The 23,093-nt window shown below is 45.2% G+C and overlaps 1 protein-coding gene across 2 annotated transcripts in view; it reads left to right on the top strand.

Moving 5' to 3' along the window:
* HDX (highly divergent homeobox) overlaps window positions 1–23,093 on the top strand; it is a 571,608-nt gene that overhangs the window by 195,715 nt on the left and 352,800 nt on the right. For both annotated transcript variants that reach the window (XM_069612922.1, XM_069612923.1), the window contains one exon: window positions 9,030–9,083. In XM_069612922.1, coding sequence (XP_069469023.1) covers window positions 9,030–9,083 — 54 coding nt within the window. The remainder of the gene's footprint in view (window positions 1–9,029; window positions 9,084–23,093) is intronic.

The raw sequence follows: 23,093 nt of genomic DNA, 5'->3' as shown, positions 1-23,093 counted from the left end.
GATCACCACATGATCCCTCTTGAGGTCAACACCAATCAGGCACTGCCCAACAAACACCCCCTGGCACCAGCATGTCCCACCAGGAACAAACACAACATTACGGCTGAAGCCCTACTACCACTGGTCCTACCCACTCTCAACGCTCTCCCAGCCAACACTGACTTAAAACTGCTGATCGACACCTTCAACGACTCCATGGCTAGAGCAATGGACACCGTTGCCCCCCTGAAAATACGCAAAATCAAACCCAAGGTGCACCTAAACTCGTGGTACCCCCCTGAGCTTAAACTACTCAGAAAAGAGAAAGCAAAGGCACATCACACCTGGAAGACTAACCCCACCGCGGAAAACAAATCCAACCTCACCAACCTATCCTCACTTTACAAAAATGAGATAATCCGTACCAAAAAAGATGTATACAACACCAGGATTGCTCAGGCAGGATCCTCCACCAAAGAATTATTTAAAGTTCTGAAGGAACTAGAAAGCCCTATTGCACCTCCAGACACCTGCCTGAAAGACAAATCCTGGTGCACCAACATCCAAAACGCCCTCAACAATAAAATCTTAGGACTCCAAACTAAAATCGAGGACAAACGGCAACAACTCTCCAACAACAAGGTCACCAACCCCAGCCCTCCCACACCTAACAATACTAGCTCAGGCTTCTCGTTTACGAAAGTCACCATCCCGGAAGTCCAAAAAATCATCACCTCCCTGAAACCCTCTAATTGCAAAGGAGACAGCTGCCCGGCACAAATCATAAAAGATGCAGCCAGAGAGCTCTCACCTTTCATCACCTAACTTATCAACCTATCCTTCACCAACAACTCTATCCCTAACAACCTAAAACAATCATGGGTCCTCCCTCTCCTGAAAAAACAATCCCTCGATCCGGCCATACCCACTAATTACAGGCCCATCACCACAGTCCCTTTCCTACTGAAAATCGTGGACAGAGTAGCCTACATCCAAATTCAGAAATACCTGGAATCCAACCAACTGCTAGGAATACGTCAATCTGGCTTCAGACCTCAACACGGAACAGAAACCGCCCTTGTTGATCTCAAAAGCCAGATTGACGAAATCAAAGACAAAGGCAATGCCGCAATCCTACTCCTATTAGACCTCTCAGCGGCCTTTGATCTGGTCAGCCATGAAATCCTCTGTAATCACCTTGCCACCGCAGCCCACTTCTTACCCTCCGCCATCACATGGATACAGTCCTTCCTGGCAAACAGAACCATGCAGGTCTTCTCCACTACAGATGCAGCAGACCCCAGCCCCATCACATGCGGGGTCCCACAAGGTTCCTGTGTATCCCCCACTTTGTACAACATATTTACAAAGCCTCTGTTCGACCAACTGGACCGTCTGGGTGTCACCTACACAAACTACGCAGATGACACCCAGATACTCCTCACCATCTCAGGCAATTATCAAGCAGACTCCGCCCGGATCAACAAAATATTCTCCATCATTCAGGCATGGATGGCCTTCCATGGCCTCTGCCTGAACGATGAGAAGACAGAGCTCCTAATCGTTGGCTCCCCCAACACTCGACCCTAGCTATAACAACATCACCATTGACGGCCACACCATCCCCATAGCCAAAAGTGTAAAAACCCTTGGCTTCTATCTAGATGCCAACACCAACCTTAGCAAACACACCAATATGACCGCCTCAGCCGCTGCCTACACCGGCAAGCTCATCAGGGCCAGCAGACCATTCCTCTCACCCAACAACTGCCTCACCCTTGCCAGGGCCCTCATACAAACCAAACTGGATTACTGTAACAGCCTATACCTAGGTGCTAATCAATCCGTACTCAACAAGTTGCAGGTAATACAAAATAACGCCCTGCGCGCAGCCCTCAACATTCCCAGACAAGATCATATCTCTGCTACCAGGAAAGCCTGCAAATGGCTATCCATACGCCAAAAAATTGATCTAAAAACCATCTGCCTCACATACAAATCCCTCAATCATCTAGCACCACCTTATCTAGCCAACAAATTCACCCTGAAACCTTCCACCAGATCCTCCAACACTCTTTCACTGACAGTGCCCAGGTTCCACCTCAAAAGAGCTGGAGGGGTAAGCTTCACAGTACTCGCCCCCCAACTCTGGAACACCTTACCGCTCAACATCATAACTATCAAATCCTTCCAAATCTTCAGGAAACAGGTCATCAGATGGCTCCCAAACAAAGAATAGCGCCCCTAGCACCAGACCCCCACGCGGTAACTGGATTAGGTACTATACTTATACTGAAAATTGTATATTATGCGTACTGTATGTGTTTTGTATATTGACAACTGTATTTATATGTATACTCTATAACATGTATGCAACACAAAAATACTTTGCAATGCTGTAACCATTTTCTTAAGCGCCCGTCTACCCCTGGGTTTGGAGCGCTATACAAATAAAATAAATACAAATACAAATACCCCTTCCGGGTGTTTCCATTTCTCTTAGGTCTTTTGGTACCCACTTGTGGTTCTGGTTCACCTCTCGAGTGCTTCTATTTCTCTCAAGTATCTGGAACTCACTCATCAGGTCTTTGTTTCAGGTTTACCCCTTGTGGGGGTTTTTATTTCTCCTGGTCTCCAGTAGCCCTATATTTAGCTTACCCTCGTATTGCCCTCATTCCCTCGTAGAGTGCCTTGGAACTCTCCGCCGTCCTCCCTCTTCTCTCTGCTAACTACATACCTTCTTTTCCTCATTGTTCTTCCTTGTTTGAGGGGGCTGCTCCGGTAATAGCGGAACCGTGCATCTCAGTTGTTTCTCCCACAGAAGTGCTTCATTCGGGCATCGCGATTTGTGTGTGCTGGTGCGTCACGTCTGCGGCAGTTCGGTCTCTCGCCTTCCTAGACCAGGGTACCTTGGGCTTTCTGCCCGCCTGAACTCAGCAGTGTTCTGCGGGCTCTGGGATTTCTCTGACAACCACGTATGCAACTTGGTCCTGCCTCCAGCCTGGATTGTCTTAGTGCTACAGTGCAGGCGTCCGCTGTACTTAACAACCTATATTCAAAGGGAATAGGAGACAAAACTGAAGGGCACTATTGAACTTTCGGCCTCTCCGAAAAAGTTAGGTAAAAGTTAACCCACCAGCAGGTAGTCAATCTTTCTGTTTTTGAAGATGTTGAGTTGGGGAACCTCTTTATATGGTTCTTTTTCCTTGAGTGGTTTGATGAATTATCCTGGCATGAACTACATGCCTGAAAAGCTTGAAAGGCCATAGTATATTGTTATAATGACTTAGAGACTGGGTTGGCTGGGGTCTTGGCTATTACACCTAAGGATTTAGCAGTGGCGGGAATGGCTTTAAATTTGCCCATTTACCCACATGCTCATTAAACTCCCAGAAGGGCTCATTTCGATGAAATGTGAAGTCTCAAACCTTATTGTGTGTCTCTTGCAGAAGGTAAATAGATTTAAGTTGTTCTTCTTTCAGCACACTCACCACAAGATTCATGGCATTGTTGGCCGTGTCAACTTGGTCAAGGGCTACTCCCAAGAGAGCGATGGAAACTGATTTGCCCTCATTGATGGTGGCTGTACGCTTCTCAACAAAAGCATTCCTCTAAATAATTGTGCTGGTGCATCAAATTTAAACTTTCGAGTAAAGCACCATCTCCTTGACTCATACTTCTGTGATATTTCTGTCTTATGGGACGGGACAGGAGTGCTTCTTGTGGAACCATATAAACAGTTGTGCTTTTTTATTTTTAAAGGTGGCATGATGCATGTGTGGCCTCGGGTACTGCCTCCCCTCTGGGCCCACCATTCAGTTCTTTTCTCTGTGCGGTCGGGCTCAGAAGCATGTGGCCCCAGTATGATATTTTGGTATTAAGTGTCCTTAAGTGATGGACACTCCCGTCCCCTGCATACCTTCTATAGTGAATACATGTTAAGTGTCAGGTCTCAAAAAAATGAACTTCATTTCTCATTACATATCATATTTACAATGGTTGTTCATAATCAACATTCATAAAAGTTTTGTATATATTCAAATAAGTTGATATTTTGTGAATGTTGTTTATGAACAACCATTATAAATATGATATGCAATGAGAACATGCAGATAATTTAACTGAAACTTGACACTTAACTGATAATTTGTTGACTGATTTATTCAGTATAGAAGGTGTGCAGGACACTTAATACCCATTTGTTCATCTTTCAGCTTTCTGTGCCAGAGCTGTGTTTTTCTCCCCAGCAGCCTGAAACATCCCACAGATATCGCTGAATTCCATTGACACATTCAAACCACACTTCCTAAATTGATGTACAGGCCACAATAGTTTTTCTATATAAGTATACCTTTTCCTGCCCTTTTTTCCTGTCCTGACCGATCTTTTCTTCATCTTTCTTCCCTCATCCTGGGATGGTGTGGTTGTTTGCCTTCCTATCCCAGGACATAAAGAGTTTGCTACTTGTTCTTTCATTGGGCATCACTACACCACTGCAGACACACATTCACTCTGTCTTGAGTGCTTGGGGTCAGTACCAGTGAAACGCTTGCTTTTACTGTAACACATTTTCAATATGGGCTCTAGGTAGTCGGCTCAAACGCTGGGAAGAGGTTTCTCAGCTTCCACCACACAGGCAGAAGTGACAGCAGCTGGTAAGTGAGCTTCTTTTTAGGCCCCCCCCATTCTGGAGATCTCTTCTCTGGGATCTCTGGTTATGGCAGGCAGGGTCAGACCTCCTTCTGAGGGCTGATCTGGATACGGTCCGGCTAAGCTTAGTACGGAGCATTCTGCAACATTCGCCACTCTGAGGCTAATTCAGGAACTGGCGAGTCTGAGCCTCCCTCATTGGAGGCTAAAGGGCTAATCCAATAACTGGCAATACTGATTTACCCCTTTGCAAGACTAAAAGTACGAGAACTTATCCCGAGACTCCATCAGTTAGGGCTAATCTCGGCACGGGTGTATCCAGCGTTCTTTGTTAAAGACTAATATGGCAAAAATATAACCTCCAGGAGTTCTGGACCATCTCAAGTTGTCAAGATTGTACAGGATGCTTTCTGAGAATTAACCCATTCTGACAGTTAGAATTGCCAGAGCCTACATCTGGGCTGGTGTCATCACTTTCTCACAAGGTGGCTGAATCATTTGGAGTCACAAGCAGCATATTTGCAGCTCTAATGGCTGTGACTTGAGACTTGCGCCTGAGGTCTAAGCCGAGATCCTTTTGCGCCAAGAGTTGAAAGGATGGCACCGACTTGTATATCGATCCCCATCTACTCCAGTGTACTACGTGGGCCAGTGGATGGCTTGATCCAGGCCCCTGTTGCCTTAAAGACCTGTGACTCAGCCACAAAGTATACATAGCCAGTTGTCCGAAGACATGTTCTTTGCCAGATTTCAGGCACTGATGCATTCAGAACCAATACAAGATCATATTTTTATTTTTTTATTAATGCATTATTGGTTTATTACAAACCTGCAGCAAAAAAAGGCGTAACGTCCATTAATTCCATATAGTAAGTTAAATCCATTCAAAACAATCACAACAGTAAAACCAATGCAATAACATCTAACAGAACCCTATTCCGTCCAAGAATTGTACAGTTGTGATTACTGACGTTTTTCCCCTCCGAGTAGCAACTGCCACCATTCATTAGGCATTAAAGTGCTGGTGCTCTCTACAAAACAGTTAAAGAATTTTGATCTCAAGGATGTTTAAGTTGTGCAAAATAACAAGATGGTATATATTATCCACTGATCCCTTTTACCTGCAAAATCATGTGTCCAGGCTGTTCCTCTAGCCAGACCCAAAATGCTCAGAATTGAACTAGCCCTGAGAGAGGCCTGGTCCCAAGCGTCAGACCTTCAATCTGGACTGATTCTAATTCCTCAGGTGCTGCTTCAGGACTTGATTTGGTGGACCAACTAACAAAATCTGGCAACAGGGATACCTTTTCTGGAGCTCTCTCTCTAGGTGACCATTACCACAGACTCCTCTCTTCTGAGTTGGTGAGCCACCATGAATCTTCTATGAGTCTTTGACCTTTGGTTCTCGGACAAGTGGAAACAACACATTAACTTCCTGAAATTGAAGGCAATATTCCTAGCACTGTTGACATTCGGAACAAAACAGTTTTCCGTAAAAACAGACGACTCTGTTTCAATGCGCTATATCAACAAGCAGAGAGGGGAGCTCAAAATCAAGTGAACTCATCTACTCCAGTGTACTACGTGGGCCTGTGGATGGCTTGATCCAGGCCACCGTTGCCTTAAAGACTTGTGACTCAGCCACAAAGTATACATAGCCAGTTGTCCGAAGACCTGTTCTTTGCCAGATTTCAGGCACTGATGCATTCAGAACCAATACAAGATCATATTTTTATTTTTTTATTAATGCATTATTGGTTTATTACAAACCTGTAGCAAAAAAGGCGTAACGTCCATTAATTCCATATAGTAAGTTAAATCCACCTGTGCAGGTATGGGAGTGGGCCATTCATCATGGCATCTTGCGACGGGCGGTTCATTTACCAGGAGCAATCCATACAGAAGCCAACAGAGGCCAATCACAAGTGGGAAGCACCACAGCAAGTGCCCATGATTCTTTTCTTCACTTGGGGCTTTCCACACGTGCATTTGTTTACAAGAAATGTCATTGCTATGCCGCCAGGGAAGGCCAGGGTACAGACTCCTAGGTATTCAGTGAAGATGATCTGGGATGCAATGGAAGCATACACCTTCCTCCCCCTGATTCACTAGGCTCTTCATAAATTCTGGGAAGCAGTGCCATCCGTCCTCGTTTTCGTGGCTCCACAGTGGCCAGCCAGGTTTTGTTTTTCAGACCTTGTGCACCTCTCCAGGGGTGCCGGGTATTCCTTCCCGATCTTCCTGATTTGCTAGACCAGGAGGAGGGCCTGATTCAACACTCCCGCCCATGATTGCTGATCTTGGCAGCGTGGTACCTGAGGCCGGGTCCCTGGGATCTGCATCTTTAGGAGGGCCACATGCAAACCTAAAGGCAGCAAAGAAAGACTCAACAAGAGCCCTATAGAAAAGTAAATGGCTCATATTCTGTCTCTGGACACTAGTGAGGCACAATGACCCTCTAATCTCTTCACTGTTTCATCATTTATCTCAAGTTTAGCCACCTCGGTCAAAAGGGTAGAGACATGTGGAAAATGCCTATAGGTATTGGGTGCATACTTGAATCCTGCAGAATGAGATTTTTCGACTTCTAACTTGTAGGTGAGGCATCATTTCGACATCCTGTGTCAGCTGTTTCCTCCCGTTAGACCACCTTACCCCAAGTGGGACTTCCAAACCATTTGAGCCAATGACTAAACAGACATTAGGCTGGTCCTAGAAGGTTTCTTTCCTTGTGGCAATAACTAGATTAGACGGATACTCAAACTCCATGCTAATGGCTGAAGAACCGTTCATGGTCTTCCACCAAGACACGGTGGTGCTGTGCATTCATCATCCAGATTACCGAAGGTGGTGTCGGAGTTCCACATTAATCAGGAAATATCCCTTCCAGTATTTTTTCCTAATCAGTCCACTGAGCCAGAAAGAGTCCTTCACTCACTAGATATCAGGAGCACCCCAAATGCTATTTATCAGAACCAACGTTTTGACGACACCCTCACGCTAATGTGTACATTTGGGGGCTCCAACAACCATCTCCAGATGGATTCTGTCTTGTCTTATTGAGAGCTGAAAACATACCTCAACCCAGAGACCGTCACACACACCTGGTGAGGGCCAAGTCGTCTTATGCTGCATGACTCAATTGCAGGTTCTTACAGATACTATTGTAAGGACATGATATTGAGGGCGGATGCCCAGTTTAGGCAAGCCGTCCTTAGGAATGGAGAAAAGGGGGTTGGATGTAGGAGTAAGGAAAAAATTACTCTATTCTGCTATAATCCATAGTCTCCTTCTCCATACGCCTGCTCTCCAACCCCCTAAAATGCCTTAGTTTTCAGTCAGAGGCTGACCTCAGTGTCTCAAAGTACTGAAGGGTGAGGCCAGAGCCAGGGCATACAGAGGCAGATGGCACGCAGAGGCAAAGTGTCTAATTACTGTGTTTGTCTTCTGAGGGACCTTGGATCTGGCTAGTGGGAGCTTCAGGCTCTCCAACAGAGGGTCGTGGGTCAGATGACTGACCAGGACAGGAGTTGGGTAGCTGAGTGAAAAGAACCCCAGGGACCCTAGTGATTTCTCTAAAAGGGCAAGCACCCTGAGTAAGGTTGCCCTTGTGGCTGCCCCCTGCTATATGAAGGGGCTAGAGGGTATCCAGAGATCTCTGGGTCACCCCTTAAATTCCCTACACTAAGTCAGCAGACTTTGTCAGAATACCCTCATGCAAAATTCCAAAACTGGAGGCTATGTACCTTACATATATAGTGTGTATGCCCAGGTAATCAAGTATTGCCATCATGTGTCTTGTTAATCACACTATTTGGAGTATTGCGCTGCTCCGGCATGCTTACTTGCTCAGATACCTCACATGATAATAACTGGCAAATGATGGTACTACATGGCTGCTGGCAATTGCTGCAAATACCAGCGTTTCTGGTGTCCGTGCCTGTCAAATGTCCAATACCTACACAGGCACTGTTGACTTCCAGTCTTTGTTTTTTCTACTGTTACCATTTAACAACACACAATTTTAACTAGATGTAATCATTTGACTAATTTACATCTTTTCAGGGGGTGGTGGCAACAGTTCTTACAGACTTTAAAAATAGTTTATTCTTTCAAAGGTTATGTACACAAACACAAAATATTGCATGCTGTTTGACTACAACATTTAAATAGCTTTAGTGGCTGATGCTTTGCTTACCCGATATAAAACAACTAAAAGCATTCTTTCTTTGGAGATCAGAAGGTTGCTATCTGTATTTTATCTGCTTTGATTACTGGTGCCCTTTTAAAGACTACAAAAGCGACTTTCTCTTTCACAGTATGCTGCCTCTACATGAGTGCTTTGTACAGACATTCTTTTCCAGACTCTGGCATTGCTAATGATTTTATTACTTCCACAGATTTCAGGAAACATTTCTGTGCCTTGGATTACGGAGTGTTCCAGAAAAAGAACTGTGAGTACAGTATTTAAACTAAATGAAATCACCGGCAGTGTACATAAAGAATACTGCTTTGTAATGTGGGAAATGCAAGCTCTTCTGGACTGCTTGGTAAAATATGAATATTTGGCTGTATTGTTTATACTAGATCCATAATGATACATGTCTTTATTGAGAACATCAGCATATCTATATTCACACATAGGAAAATAACAAACATTTTATATAAAATGTGAGATTTTTCTATGTCACTTCCTTTGTTATTTGGCTGAAATAATGTTTTTCCTTACAGTTTGACTAGTTTTCATGTTATCATTGCCAGAAAGGGACATCAGATGAGATTGGAAGGATGCAGTATGCAAACCATACAGTGCTTGGACTAGAGCTTGTAACAAGCCTTCTGCAATAAACCCTTTTTTGTGCCGCTGACCAGTTATTTGCCTGAACATTCTGTTAACTTTGTTTCTTAAGCTCTCTTGATTTATCTGCAAAAGTCTTCTTTTCTTGTTTGTTACTAGCTACACTTTCTTTCATTTACATTCCTTTGAATGCCACTTTTGGGTTTTCAAGAAGTGCATGACAGAGATGTACTGGCGCGGTAGGGCGAGGCCTCGGGAGCACAGGCTCCCTTAACCTTGCCCACTGGCACCACACCTCAGTACCCTTTTCTGCGTCGACAGGAACAGACCACTCCACCAGCGGTCCCGGGTGAGGCCTTGCCTCATTATTCCATGCGCTTCCCCAGGTGTTTCACTAACTTTTTTCCTTTCTTTTGCAGACTTGGGAACACCGTCCACCAGTGTCTATGTCACTTCCTTTGTTATTTGGCTGAAATAATGTTTTTCCTTACAGTTTGACTAGTTTTCATGTTATCATTGCCAGAAAGGGACATCAGATGAGATTGGAAGGATGCAGTATGCAAACCATACAGTGCTTGGACTAGAGCTTGTAACAAGCCTTCTGCAATAAACCCTTTTTTGTGCCGCTGACCAGTTATTTGCCTGAACATTCTGTTAACTTTGTTTCTTAAGCTCTCTTGATTTATCTGCAAAAGTCTTCTTTTCTTGTTTGTTACTAGCTACACTTTCTTTCATTTACATTCCTTTGAATGCCACTTTTGGGTTTTCAAGAAGTGCATGACAGAGATATTTTATTCCCTGTGATCCACAACTACCATTTTGGGGAACATCGTAAAGCTACCTTCAGAGGTCACCAAAAGCTTATGTAATCCTACGTCCCGTCCCCTTTCCTCCATCCTGTAGGGATGTCCCTCGCGAAGTACGGAGCCTCTTTTCCACCAGAATAATACATTTACCCTTTAAATGTACTGGCGCGGTAGGGCGAGGCCTCGGGAGCACAGGCTCCCTTAACCTTGCCCACTGGCACCACACCTCAGTACCCTTTTCTGCGTCGACAGGAACAGACCACTCCACCAGCGGTCCCGGGTGAGGCCTTGCCTCATTATTCCATGCGCTTCCCCAGGTGTTTCACTAACTTTTTTCCTTTCTTTTGCAGACTTGGGAACACCGTCCACCAGTGTCCTAGCTCTGGCCCTGACCGGCTTTAGCAGGTGTCTGTCGTGCGATGGTTCCTTCCCGACAGCAGATCACCACATGCTTGGTCTTTGATGCCTTGGTGAGGACCACGGTTGGGGCGGATGCTCCGTGTGTGACTCCCTCACGCCCAGGTTGCTCAAGCACTGTCTCAGGTTTTGGAGGGCGCTTTTCAACAGGACTCGGCTGCAGAACATCTAAGACTACGTCCGGAGGAAGACAAGTGCGTTGTTTTCCAAGGCACCCCGCAGAGGTGACTCCTTCCCGGGGAAGCCCTCTGGCGGGAGGGGTCAGTCTGGCCCTCACACCGGCACAGGGAGCACTGAGGCCAACGAAGCTACCAGCCTTATGGCTGAGGAGGTCCAAGGGCCCTCCCAGTCTGAGCAGCCAAGGGGCCTGTGCGCTCTATGACCACCGGGACATGTCCCGAGAGGCATCGCCCTGATACCAGGTCCTTTCCAGAGGGGGCGCCTTCATGCAGGGCCAGCACTATCTGCTAGAAGGCAGAGGGCTAAACGCCTACCGGGTGTACACCCGAGGTGCAAGGTGGGGGGCAGAGCCGGTGCGGTCGAGCATGCAGGCCAAGTCCGGGAACATGCCAGCTACAGGTCCACATGCTCAAGGCGCAGACAAAATGGTGGCTCGAGACAAGATGGCTGCCACTCCCATACCTCAAACGGCGGGAAGCCTCGCAGGTGGGCACGTAGGCCCATCAGCACACCAAACAGCAAAGTAGAAGTGCGGCTGCTAGGACAGACTGGGTACCATTGATACTTGTCACCTGGTCTACGTCTTAACCTAACATCCCAGGGTCCGGGTACAGGCAGGGGCTAAGCAGACAGGTTGCATATTCACCCCCTCCTCCCAAGCAAGACCGCTCGCAGCCAGCCTGTGAGGACAGTTTTTCAAGTCACTCATGCGCTCCCCTCAGATGGGCACAATCCTCAGGGGCATTATTAAAGACATTTTATCAGAAATTCTTGGCTACAGCGGTTTGGTCTAACATGGCGACATTAGCCTTGTTGAGATTAGGTATTTTTCAAAAAAGCTTCATTGGATGTAACTGGTCGCGTCTCACCGGATTCTGGGTTTTGCCAAGAAAAAACCCCCTTGAGCATAAGTATAAGGTATAAATAACCCGGAAAAAGACTGCGCCCAATGTTCAAAGAGGTTGTCTTATTTTCAAAGTGCCCTTAAAGTGATGACACGTGTTTCGGTCTCCCTGAGACCTTTTTCAAATCTGGCTATTAATCAGTCATAGCACCATATAGTCATAACAAACCATTTTTTACGTGAAACAAATAATATAATGAGACATTCCCATGAACTGGCGTGTACAGAAAATAAAACATCCTCTTTGAACATTTGAAAATAAAACAACCTCTTTGAACATTGGGCGCAGTCTTTTTCCGGGTTATTTATACCTTATAGCATTATTAAAGACATGTTGCCACCAGCCCTGCCGCAGTCCACCGCAATGCACCTCATGCCTCCCGCGCGGGCTCCACCCTGCAGGGTGAACAGCCGCAGCAGCCCAGCACAGAAGCTCCACCAATAGAGGAACCCCCCAGGCTCGCTGGCGCCACTCTTCCCCACACCCCAGGACAGTGGAACAGCAGGACACAGACGAGGAGGAGCAGGATCCGCCCTCGTAAGCTAAAGCCTTTCATGTCAGGATTGCCGGCTCGTCAGAATACCTGGGTATCCCCGAGCCACAACAGGAGCTCCCTGAAGCTGGAGTTTTGGCAGAGGTCCTGGGCATCAAGGCTGAGGCTCGGTCGGGCATCCCCATACCAAAAGATGTGGAAGCCCTGGTCAAAAAGGGCTGGCTCAAGCCCCACTCCACACAACCTGTCAACAAGAAGTTGTACGCTAGGTTCAGGCAAACTGAGGGGGCAGCATACTACACTCTACACACCCGCAGCCCCTGTCATCAGTAATTGCTGCTGCGTCTATGTATGCAGAACCCCAGGCTTCCTCGTCCAGTACCGCCACTATAGCACCCCTCAACAAGGAAGAAAAGACTCTTGAATCATATGGCAAGAAGGTCTATTCAAACACCGGCCTATACCTCATTTAAGGGGATTCATGCTAGGGCCTGAAGGAAGTAGGTGATGCAGTTCCATAGTTAATGAAGCTAGAGGAAAGCAATGAATATTAGTTAAGTGAAGACTGCATTTTACTGATTTTACATGGATATGGAGTTTCAGAAGCAGAGGTGATGAAACATTATGGGATAATCTCTCCTTTAGGTTACATCTTGTTCTATACCTATAATTCCAATGTGCCTCTTCCCCAGAACCCATTTCCCACTGCCCCTCCTTTACTCATTTCCCACACCTGATACATGCTATAGTAGCTTTGAAAATTTTCTCTTCCCTATTGTGGGGTACATTGACCAACTCAGCAGAATTCCCATCCATGATCAAGCTGCACTTCAGCAATCAACAGCAAAATGGCTGTGCTAGCTCCTTGGAGCACTATTGCATCAAAACTGCGTTTTGCAGCTACAAAAGGATGGCAGCACCATCTTGCCAAATACTGATTGGGCGAGTTGGAACAGGGAGCACACTGAGAAAGGTGCCAGTGTGTGTTCTTGTGTGCACCGAAACAAGTGAATTGAAAAGCAGCGCTGCTCTGCTGCTTGCTTCCCATTGAAAAGGATGCTGCCCTGATGCTATTTTCATCTGTTCATCATCACACTACTTTTATCAGTGAGACCCTGCCATGCCCACCCATATCCAGATTGTGCTCCAGCATAAGAGAGCCTTATGCCCAAATGACAGTCTATGTCAGGCCAAATCTGAGAAATCAAAAGAAGCTTACTTTCAGCCGCACAGGAAAACGCTTGACTTTTGAGTTACAAAATGTCAAAAATCAATGCAGCAAAAGAGACCCTGGCCCTCTGAGCCTATGTCAATTTCAGTGGATCTATGTTTTAAACAAATTGCTGCATAAAAGAAACTGACTATGACTGCAGAACAATGTGGGAAATTCAGATGGAACTTTTTGAAAGGAACATGCCAGCAGGCCTCACACAGTGTTTAAATGTACTTTTGTAAATAAGAAAAATACTGGTTTTAAAAGTATATGTTCGATAAGGCCCTGCCCTTGTCTAACAATGTAAAGGGGTTTGTGATGAGAAACGTATATAGGATGTTTTATTCAACAGGCTTGCTTCCGATTCAGAATAAAATAAAATCAAGAATTAAATGCATTAGCTGGCTGCTTTCGGAGCTCCAGAACAGGTTTTTCTGCTGGCTAAACTGAGGCCTTCCCCCAAAAAGGAACCACCATAAACTTCTATGACACATGCATGCTAATTGCCACCTTTGAAAACTTTTAAATGGACCAAAAGTACTAAACTGTCCTGGCATGGGAAATAGGAAATCACACGTCCCCGCAACTTCTACTGGGAGCTTCAAAGCTAACTCAAGAGCAGCCTTGTAAGCTATGCCCGTATATGGTGAACAATGCTGACCATTTGCCTCAAAAGACTATTTGATTAATAAAGACTTTTATCTCTGCAACAGGACTTCGCAGAAATGTAAAAGGTTAACAGTTTAAATGTTTTTAAACAAGACGAGGTATCCTTCACTGCCATATCGGGAAAAGAAATGGCAGAGAAGTGGATATTCTGAGGAAAGTGTACATGATGCCACTTTGAAATTCAATACTTTATGCCTTCTGATAATCTATACCCATGTATAAAGTTATAGAATTTTAGGTCGAATATTTATCACTGAAAATCATGAAAAACGATTAGTAAATTATGTTCAGATTGATTTTTGGCAAAAAAGACTGGGGATGTAAAGCTCACCTGGTATCCAAGGGGATGTCACTCTTACGACCTCGAACCCTTCCCTGGAGGCTATTCGACTGGAGACTGGGCCTGAAACAAAGGATTGGTAGAGTTTAACTCCCTATTGTCTCTGTGTGCTTGAACCCCTTCTTCCCCGGGGTCCAACCCTTCCCTTTGAACCACAGCTCACCTTGTTTTCTTGGATAGTGTGCTCTCCGTCCTGCTTTCAGCACAGGGGTGCGTTGATTGATGCGGTCTTGTTGCTGCCTAGTTACTTCACTGGCAAGAGTCCGACAGGTAAGTATAATGAGTCTTTTGAACAGTTCTTTAACTTCGTTTCTTTCCTTCCTTAGATGATGGCCGGCGTCCAGGGATGGCGGCGTGCTGCTGAGATGCGTAGCGCTGAAGGTGAGTGAGAGCTCGATGCACCCCTTTCGTATTTGCATTGAACGGAGTTATTTTTCGGTGTCTTTTAGGTGCCGTGACATTTTCAGCGTGGATGCCGGTTATGAAGAACAAATGCAGTGGGTAAGCGCGGTATGCGGCGCCTCTAGATGTTTCCAAGCTAACCTGGAGTGTCTTTTTCCCTCTTGCAGATGGATGAGAAGTTCCGGAGACAGAGATCCCCCAGAGCGGCTGGGATTCAGGTAAGCGTTTGAAGCTTGTACAGTATTTAAAAATAAGCGAAGATTTGCAGAATGCTTACTGATGCCTTTTTTCTGTTCTTTTCCCTTTTCCTTAGGAAGCAGCATGCCGGGATGGGAATGACACCACCGAAGATGCCCGCAGAACAGAAGGAGCGATGAATGATGGGCAGAAGCGCCGCAAGGTAAGGCTGTTTCTAACAGTGTTCTTGTTCTTGCAGGAGCTGAGCGCAGAAGAAAGATGCAGGCCTATTGGAGACCGATCCGAACACTGGGAGTGTCACACTGCAGGTGCAGAAAACGTAAAGAATGTTTCTCAGCCTGGGTGTGGCTTAAATAGTCTCTGGGTATCCCAGGTGTCTCTGGGCTGAACCACACCCAAACAACTAGACCGCACATGCAGTTCTGGGAACCGAAATATGTGGGGGCATCCATCTTATCTCCATCAATGCACTACAAGTCCAATCCCCAATGTTATCTTATTGGAGTGAGTGAGTCTTGTGCCACAAGCGCCAAGTCTGACTCCAAGTGGGTCTTTGGAGGGATGGAGAGGCCCTTGAGGGTCATGTAGGTGATCGTGGCCTGGTTCCAGCCTGACATCTTGGAGGGCTGGGGACATGAGGGGCAGGAATCATGACAGCAAGGCTCCTCTCAAGGTGGCTCTTCTGTCTGGTCCCGGTTTGGTTGGATGGTTTTGATGAAATCGTCTAAGCAAGCGAGGTGCATGGATGTACTCACAAGGCTCCCATGTCCTGTCTTGTGGACCATACCCCTTCCAGTCTACTAATTAGTATAATTTGGATCTGACGTACTTTGAATCTAGGATGTCCTTGACTTCGAATTCTGGCTCCCCAGCGACTACTACTGGCTGCGGTGGCATTGCTACCCGGGTCCCAGGTTGAACAGGTTTAAGGAGAGACATGTGGAACACAGGATGAATCTGCATGTTTGACGGCAAAGCTAGTCTGACCGCCACAGGATTTATCACAGAGGTGACGGTGAATGGACCCAGGTATCTTGGACGGAAAGTTCGGGCTCCTTTAATGGACACGTGTTTAGACGCCAGCCAGACTTTGTCTCCCACTTGGTAGTTGGGGGCCTTTGCTCGGTGTTGATCAGCAAACTTCTTTTGGCGATTCTTAGCTTGAAGTAGGTGTTCAGCTGCCCTTTTAAAGGTTTGAGAAATGGTTGTGTGCAAGGTTTTGACTGCTGGCATTTCCAGGGTTGTAGGAACGTCCAACTCAGAAGTACGTGGGTGCCTGCCATACATGGTATAAAAGGGTGTCTGCCCAGTGCTGGTGTGTAGGGAATTATTATAAGCATATTCAGCTATTCCTAATAGGTCGAACCAGCTTCCTTCAGCTTGGTGTAACATGCAACGCAGATACTGCTCGAGCGTCTGATTTGTCCTCTCAGTTTGACCATCCGTTTGGGGATGGTGACTGGTGGATAGCCGGATGTCAATCTGGGCCATAAAGCAGCATTTTCTCCAGAAGTTAGATACGAATTGAGTACCTCGGTCTGAGACCAAAACTGAAGGAAACCCATGGAGCCGTATGATGCCTTCAAGAAATACCTTTGCCAGAGTGGAATCATTTGGGAGCCCCTTAAGAGGAATGAAAGGTGCCATTTTTGAAAATAGGTCCACAACCATAAGTATAGTGTTAAACCCTTGACTGGGTGGTAAATCAGTAATAAAATCGAGGGACAACGTGTGCCAGGGTACTGGTGGGATTTCCAATGGTTGTAATAGCCCAGCCGGTTTCTGCTTGGATGACTTGTTTTGAACACACACTCCACAAGGTAGGATGAATTGGATAATGTCTTTATGCCACGTGGGCCACCAATAATTTCGTTTTTACCTTGGCTAGGGTTTTACCGATTCTAGGATGGCCCTCGATCAAGGAATCATGATAACCAGACATGACTTGTTCTCGTAGTTCTTGGTTTGGTAAGAATAAACGATTCCTGAAGTAGGGCAACTGATCTTTTATCATGTAATGCGCTCCTTGTGCACTCCACACTTGTAATTGCTCCGGACTCATCAGGTTTTGGATTTCTTCATGTAATTCTTTCTGAGTTATGGTTGCTGTGGTTCCTAGGAGCTTGTCACTCGGGATGATTGCTATTGGGTCAGGGGTCTGATACTCTTGCTCTTCCACCCCCATACGGGAAAGGGTATCGGCCTTCCCGTTTTTCACCCCTGGTCGAAATGTAACCACGTAGTCATATTCAGCAAAGAAAAGAGCCCAACGTAGTTGTTGTGAGGATTGGGCCTCTGCCGTTTTTAGGTACTGGACGTTCCGGTGGTCAGTTATTATGGTGATTGTGTGTCTGGCACCCAAGAGGTAGTGCCGCCATGCCTTAAAGGTTGACTTAATGGCCAGGAGTTCTTTGTCTGTGATAGCGTAATTGAGTTCAGGGGTTGTGAATTTACGCGACCAGAAGGCAACAGGGAGTAAGTAACTGCCCGTTTCGGGGTCCTTTTGTGAGAGGACAGCTCCCATAGCCATGCTTGAGGCGTCCGTTTCCACCAGGTATGGGAGATCAGAGCGAGGGTGGCGTAAGATTGGGGCAGATGTGAATCTTGCTTTGCGTTCCTGGAAAGCCTCCTCGGCTTCTGTTGTCCACCGGAACTTTTTTTGCTTTTCCTTAATAACGACATGATGGGATGCACGATTTGCGAAAATCCTGGGATGAACCAGCGGTAGAAGTTTGCAAAACCCAGCATACTTTGAACCCCCTTGAATGAATTTGGGGATGGCCAGTTCAGGATAGCATCTACCTTGTGTAAATCCATTCGGATTCCATTCGGGCTGAGAATAAAGCCCAGGAATTCCACCTCGGAGACGTGGAATGAGCAATTTTTGAGCTTGGCGTAGAGCTGGTGTTGACAGAGTTTCTCCAATACGGATCGGACGTGTTTAACGTGGTCCTGCTTTGATGCGGAATATAATAGGATATCGTCGATGTACACTAGAGCACAGACATCAATCAATTCTCGTAGAACATCGTTCATGAAGTATTGAAATGCAGCAGGCGCGTTGCAAAGGCCAAATGGCATTACTTGATATTCGTACAAGCCGAATTTGGTGCGAAAAAGGGTTTTCCATTCGTCCCCCTGTTTTACGCGAACAAGGTGATATGCCCCCATCAGGTCTAGTTTTGTGTAGATTTGGGCATCTTTGACTTGATCAAGCAATTCAGGGATCAGTGGCAGGGGGTAGCGATTTTTTACGGTAATCTGGTTCAGTGCGCGATAGTCGATGCACATTCTTAAGTCCCCCTCCTTTTTCGGTACGAAGAATAGGGGACTGGCTGCCGGAGACTTCGAGGGACGGATGAACCCGTTGGCCAGGTATTGGTCAAGATAGGCCTTCAGGTGCTGGTTTTCTGGTTCCGTGAGTCCGTAAATTCTCCCACAAGGGATTTGTGCGGCGGGTATCGGGTCGATTTGGCAATCGTATGGTCTATGCGGTGGCAGGGTATTAGCCTGTTCTTTCTGAAAGAAATCATGAAAGTCCTGGTATTCACTTGGTAGGGTGCTGATTGCCACAGTCGCAAGCGTGGAGGTTCTGGTGTTTGATTCTCTTGGCGATGACGTGTGGGCGCAAGTCTCGGGAAAGGCCAATTCTTTTGCTCGCCAATTGATTTGAGGATTGTGAGCCACCAACCATGGCATTCCCAAAATCAACCGGAACTGTGGTGCCTTAATACTTTACTTTACTTTACTTTAATACATTTATATAGAGCGGCCATGAACCCGAGGGCGTGAGGGTACTACAAGACAACAACAATGAGTAACAAATAGAAGAGTCCGAAGATGCAGAGCCACTATGGAGAAGAAAGATTATAGCTGTCTAAGGATCCATTAGTTGAATAAGTATGTCTTTAAGCTCTTCTTAAACAATTCGAGAGAACCAATAGATCTTATGTTTAGAGGAAGAGCATTCCAGACCATAGGTCCGTTAAAAATAAAGGCTGAGTTAGTTGCTCTAACAGTGGGGCATGTTGGTTCAGCCAAAAAATGCTGATTATTTGACCTTAGTTTTCGCACATTGTTTTTTGTGGATAGCAGCTGTTGTAGGTACCCAGGCACATTTCCTGATCTACACTTATATATAATAGTCAGAGTTCGGAATAGAAATCTGGAAGTCACTGGCAACCAGTGTAACTCACGTCTTGCCAGTGTGACATGATATCTGAATTTAAGATTCATAACAGCTCTGATAGCCCCATTTTGGCATACCTGCAACCTATTACAATCAGATTTACTGATACCCATGAGTAGGCTAGAGCAATAGTCTATTTTAGAGCCTACTATTGCTCTTGCAATAGTTTCAGCGTTCTCCTGTGAGATCAGTGGCCTTAGATGTGTTAACAATTTGATGTAATATGCACATGAGGATACCAGACTGCTGACATATTGGTCAAAAGTTACTCCAAGGGTTTTCACCTTTTTTAGGGGTTTAATAGATTCTCCACCCAATTGGAAGTTCTCATACACTGATCCCATTCTATTAATGGTGTGTGGTGAGCCTATAACGAGGACCTCCGTTTTTGACTTGTTCAGTGCTAGTTTATTATGGACCATCCAGGCCTCAATGAGAGTAAAAACTCTGTTAATGGCTAATTCATCTTCCTTGTGACATCCAGTAAGCGGGATGACACGTTGCGTGTCATCCGCGTAATTAGCAAAAATTATATTCTCAAAGTCGAGCATTGCAAACAAAGGGGCTGTGAATATATTGTAGAAGCAGGGAGATGTACAAATACCCTGTGGTATGCCACAAGTTGTTACGATAGGTTCCGATTCTGCATTACCGCAGAAGGCTCTACTGTCTCGGTTATTAAGGAAAGATGATACCCATTTGCAGGCCAAAGGTGCAAAATTAGCCACTTCGCACAACCTGGTGGCCATGATATCATGGTCCACCAGGTCGAAAGCCGCAGAAAGATCAAGCAGCATAAGCAGGGATGCCTCCTTATTGTCCATACAAACCATCGGTTTAGATATGAGTTCAAGTAAAGCAGTCTGAGTGCCGTACCCAACCCAAAATCCAGACTGATGGTCATTTAAGATGGGATGTGCCTTTAAATGTTCTGCAATTTGAATGTAGGCCACCCGATCAATAATCTTGAGTAGGAATGCTGTGTTTGTTATTGGTCGATAATTATTTGGCATATCAACTGAAAGCCCTGGTTTCTTCAAGATTGGCATGACCCATGATTGCTTAAGTTTCTGGGGAATAATACCGGTAGAAATAGAGGTATTTACGAATTGAGGAATGGATGAAATTAAGGAAGGGGCACATGACTTAATTATGATGGTAGTATGAATGTCATCCTTATTTTTTGTGGCTTTTAATTGGGTTATAATAGTTTCTAAGTCTCTGTCCGTGATGGGTGCTAAATTAAAAACCGGAATATCTGGTGATCTTTGGTAAGGCCACTCAGTAGATGTGGCCTCGGAGCAATTCAAATGAATACTTTTCTCCAATATGTCTTCCTTAATCATGCGTAGTTTTTTATGCATGGCTTGTTGCATAACATTGCACCAGGTAGCATCGTCCGCAATAGTTCTAACTGGCGTAGAGTGGTTGGTTCTTTCCTATTCTTTCAGGATACGGAAGAGCTCCTTCGAGTCATGCTGAGCATTTTGAATGCGGTCATTAAAAAAGCTAGATTTGGCCTTAAGAATAGCCTTTTTATAGATACTAATATTGGCTTTATATTGATTGAGAAGAAATGGGGTATTATGCTTTTTCCACAGGTAATATGATTTCGTGGATATTGATTTCAAAGACTGAAGCTCTGGTGTAAACCATAAATTATGTCTATCAACTTTTTCATTTTTATGGGTGCCAAGGTATTAGCAGCACATTCTAAGTTGTACGTAATCCTTTTTTTTAGGTTTTCCGAAGTGTCCGTTATAGGATCGACTATGGCATTAAGAATTGATTGCACTTTAATCTTTTTGATGTTTTTTAACTTTCGATATGGTATTTTAGCAGGAATCTGGATTTTAGGTTTAATAGGGAAATCAATAGGCACATTGAACTTCACAAAGAAGTGATCAGACCAGGGACGTGGTGAGACCAGTATGTTATCAATGCTGGTTTTGTGACTAACTAGCCAATCTAAGATGTGGCCCAGATGATGTGTAGGCTCTTGGATATGTTGTATGAAGCCTAGTTAATGCAGAGTTTTTTGCATTTCAAAAGCAATTTATCTCCCATACGGTTATACCATAGATTGAAGTCTCCTAAAATCAAGTACTTAGTGTTAGCTTTTACCGTGGTAAGTAAGAACCTCGAGAGGTTTTTAACAAAAATAAGTGGTGGTTTATATAATAGAAGAATGTTCAAGGTGCTTTCTGCACTCAAGTTAGTTTTTATGCATAAAGAGTCCACACCATCCATTAAAAATGCGCTACATTTCCAAATATTACGGGTTAGCTTATGTATAATAGCAACCCCCCCTCTCCTTACCGTCTTTTCTATTGCATCTAATCATGCCATATCCCACAGGAATGGCTAGATTGAGCGATGGACCAGCGGCTGGGTATGCCCATGTCTCAGTGATTGCACATATGTCTATATCCTGCTCCTCAATATGGGTAGCAATCTCAATAGCATGTTTTACCAAAGATCTGGTAATAATAAGAAGTGTTTTAATGAAATGGTCATAGGCAACAGTTTTAACATGTTTAGTTTTAGGAGCTGAGGCTTCTATAAATGTTGGAGTAGTATCTATAGTTAATGCAGGCGGTAAATGAGGAGGTGTGATGATGCTAGTCAATACATCTGGAGTGGAAATATGTGGAGTGTTTATATCAGGTTCTAATGTGGGTGCAATCCCAACAAGCAAAGATGCGTCTGTTGGTGCAGACATACTTCTTATGTCAGCCAATACTGCCTCTATCCGCTGAACTCTACTATGCATGTGATCAGTAATAGCTTTTTGTTTGTCTAACATACCTTTAGCTGCCTCAGTTGCATCAAGGGCCCTTTGAAGTCCCATAATGTACAAGAGAATACAAAGGTCAGCATCAAGTAATACGACACTGCGACGCGTCCATACGCAGACTAGCGCAGACTATGCTGGGACCGTGCACGCAGGCGCGTTCGCGCCGGGATCGGGAAAAAGTATGCGACGTGAAACTACAATTCTTCTTGGGAGATGTAGTTCACGGTCGCTGGAAGTGCAGCCAAACGAATTCTAGTGCAAATAGCACATGCTGGCTAAACAAGAAAGCAGCTTCAAAGTAAGCTTGTCCTCAGAAACATAGTTTCTAATCTTCCTAATATACAATTTCTAAAGAAATTCAAGTATTCGATTTAGGATCTATATTCTGCAACAACACAGTCTAATATACAATTTTAAAACAACACAATTAAAACAATCGATGGGAACGAGTACCGAGCAGTCCCTTAAGTACTCTGACAGACTAGCGCAGACTATGCTGGGCCTGTGCGAGCAGGCGCGTTTGCGCCGGGATCGGGAAAAAGTATGCGACGTGAAACTACAATTCTTCTTAATGAGGTCGAAAACGATAGATTCTTGGTGTCCATCCTGCACAGAAGGGTTAAAGCTGCAGTGCATTGGGATACTGGACCAGAAGCTATTTCCGTGCTGTCGAGAGTGGTAACAGTGTTGGTGGTTGATTTAGGGTGTAACGGAAGCCCCATCTTTGCCGCAAGATCCTGGTTGATGTAATTCCCAATGGCTCCACTGTCTATGTACACTCTTACTGTGTGCATCCGAGATGGTTGTTGGTGATTGATCAAGACCACAGATAGTGCAAAATGGGAGGTCTGTAGTTCACTTTCTTCGCTCGACAAGTGGACCCCTACACTTGCCGGGCTGGGGAGTTTTCCGATTCCTTGATGGTATCTTCCTTATCCGTGGCCCCTACCGTCCTTCTCGGTGGCTTCACATGGCACTCTTTAAGGAAATGACCTGACCTTCCACAGTACAGACATAACTGCTGCTGTCTCCTTTTATCCCTTTCCGCTTTAGTCAA

The sequence above is a fragment of the Ambystoma mexicanum genome, chromosome 5p, assembly GCF_040938575.1.
Source record: "Ambystoma mexicanum isolate Mex_15411 chromosome 5p, UKY_AmexF1_1, whole genome shotgun sequence".
In the NCBI taxonomy this organism is placed as follows: domain Eukaryota; kingdom Metazoa; phylum Chordata; class Amphibia; order Caudata; family Ambystomatidae; genus Ambystoma; species Ambystoma mexicanum.
Note: the sequence above shows the minus strand (reverse complement) of the source record. Positions and strands in the feature narration are given on the sequence as shown.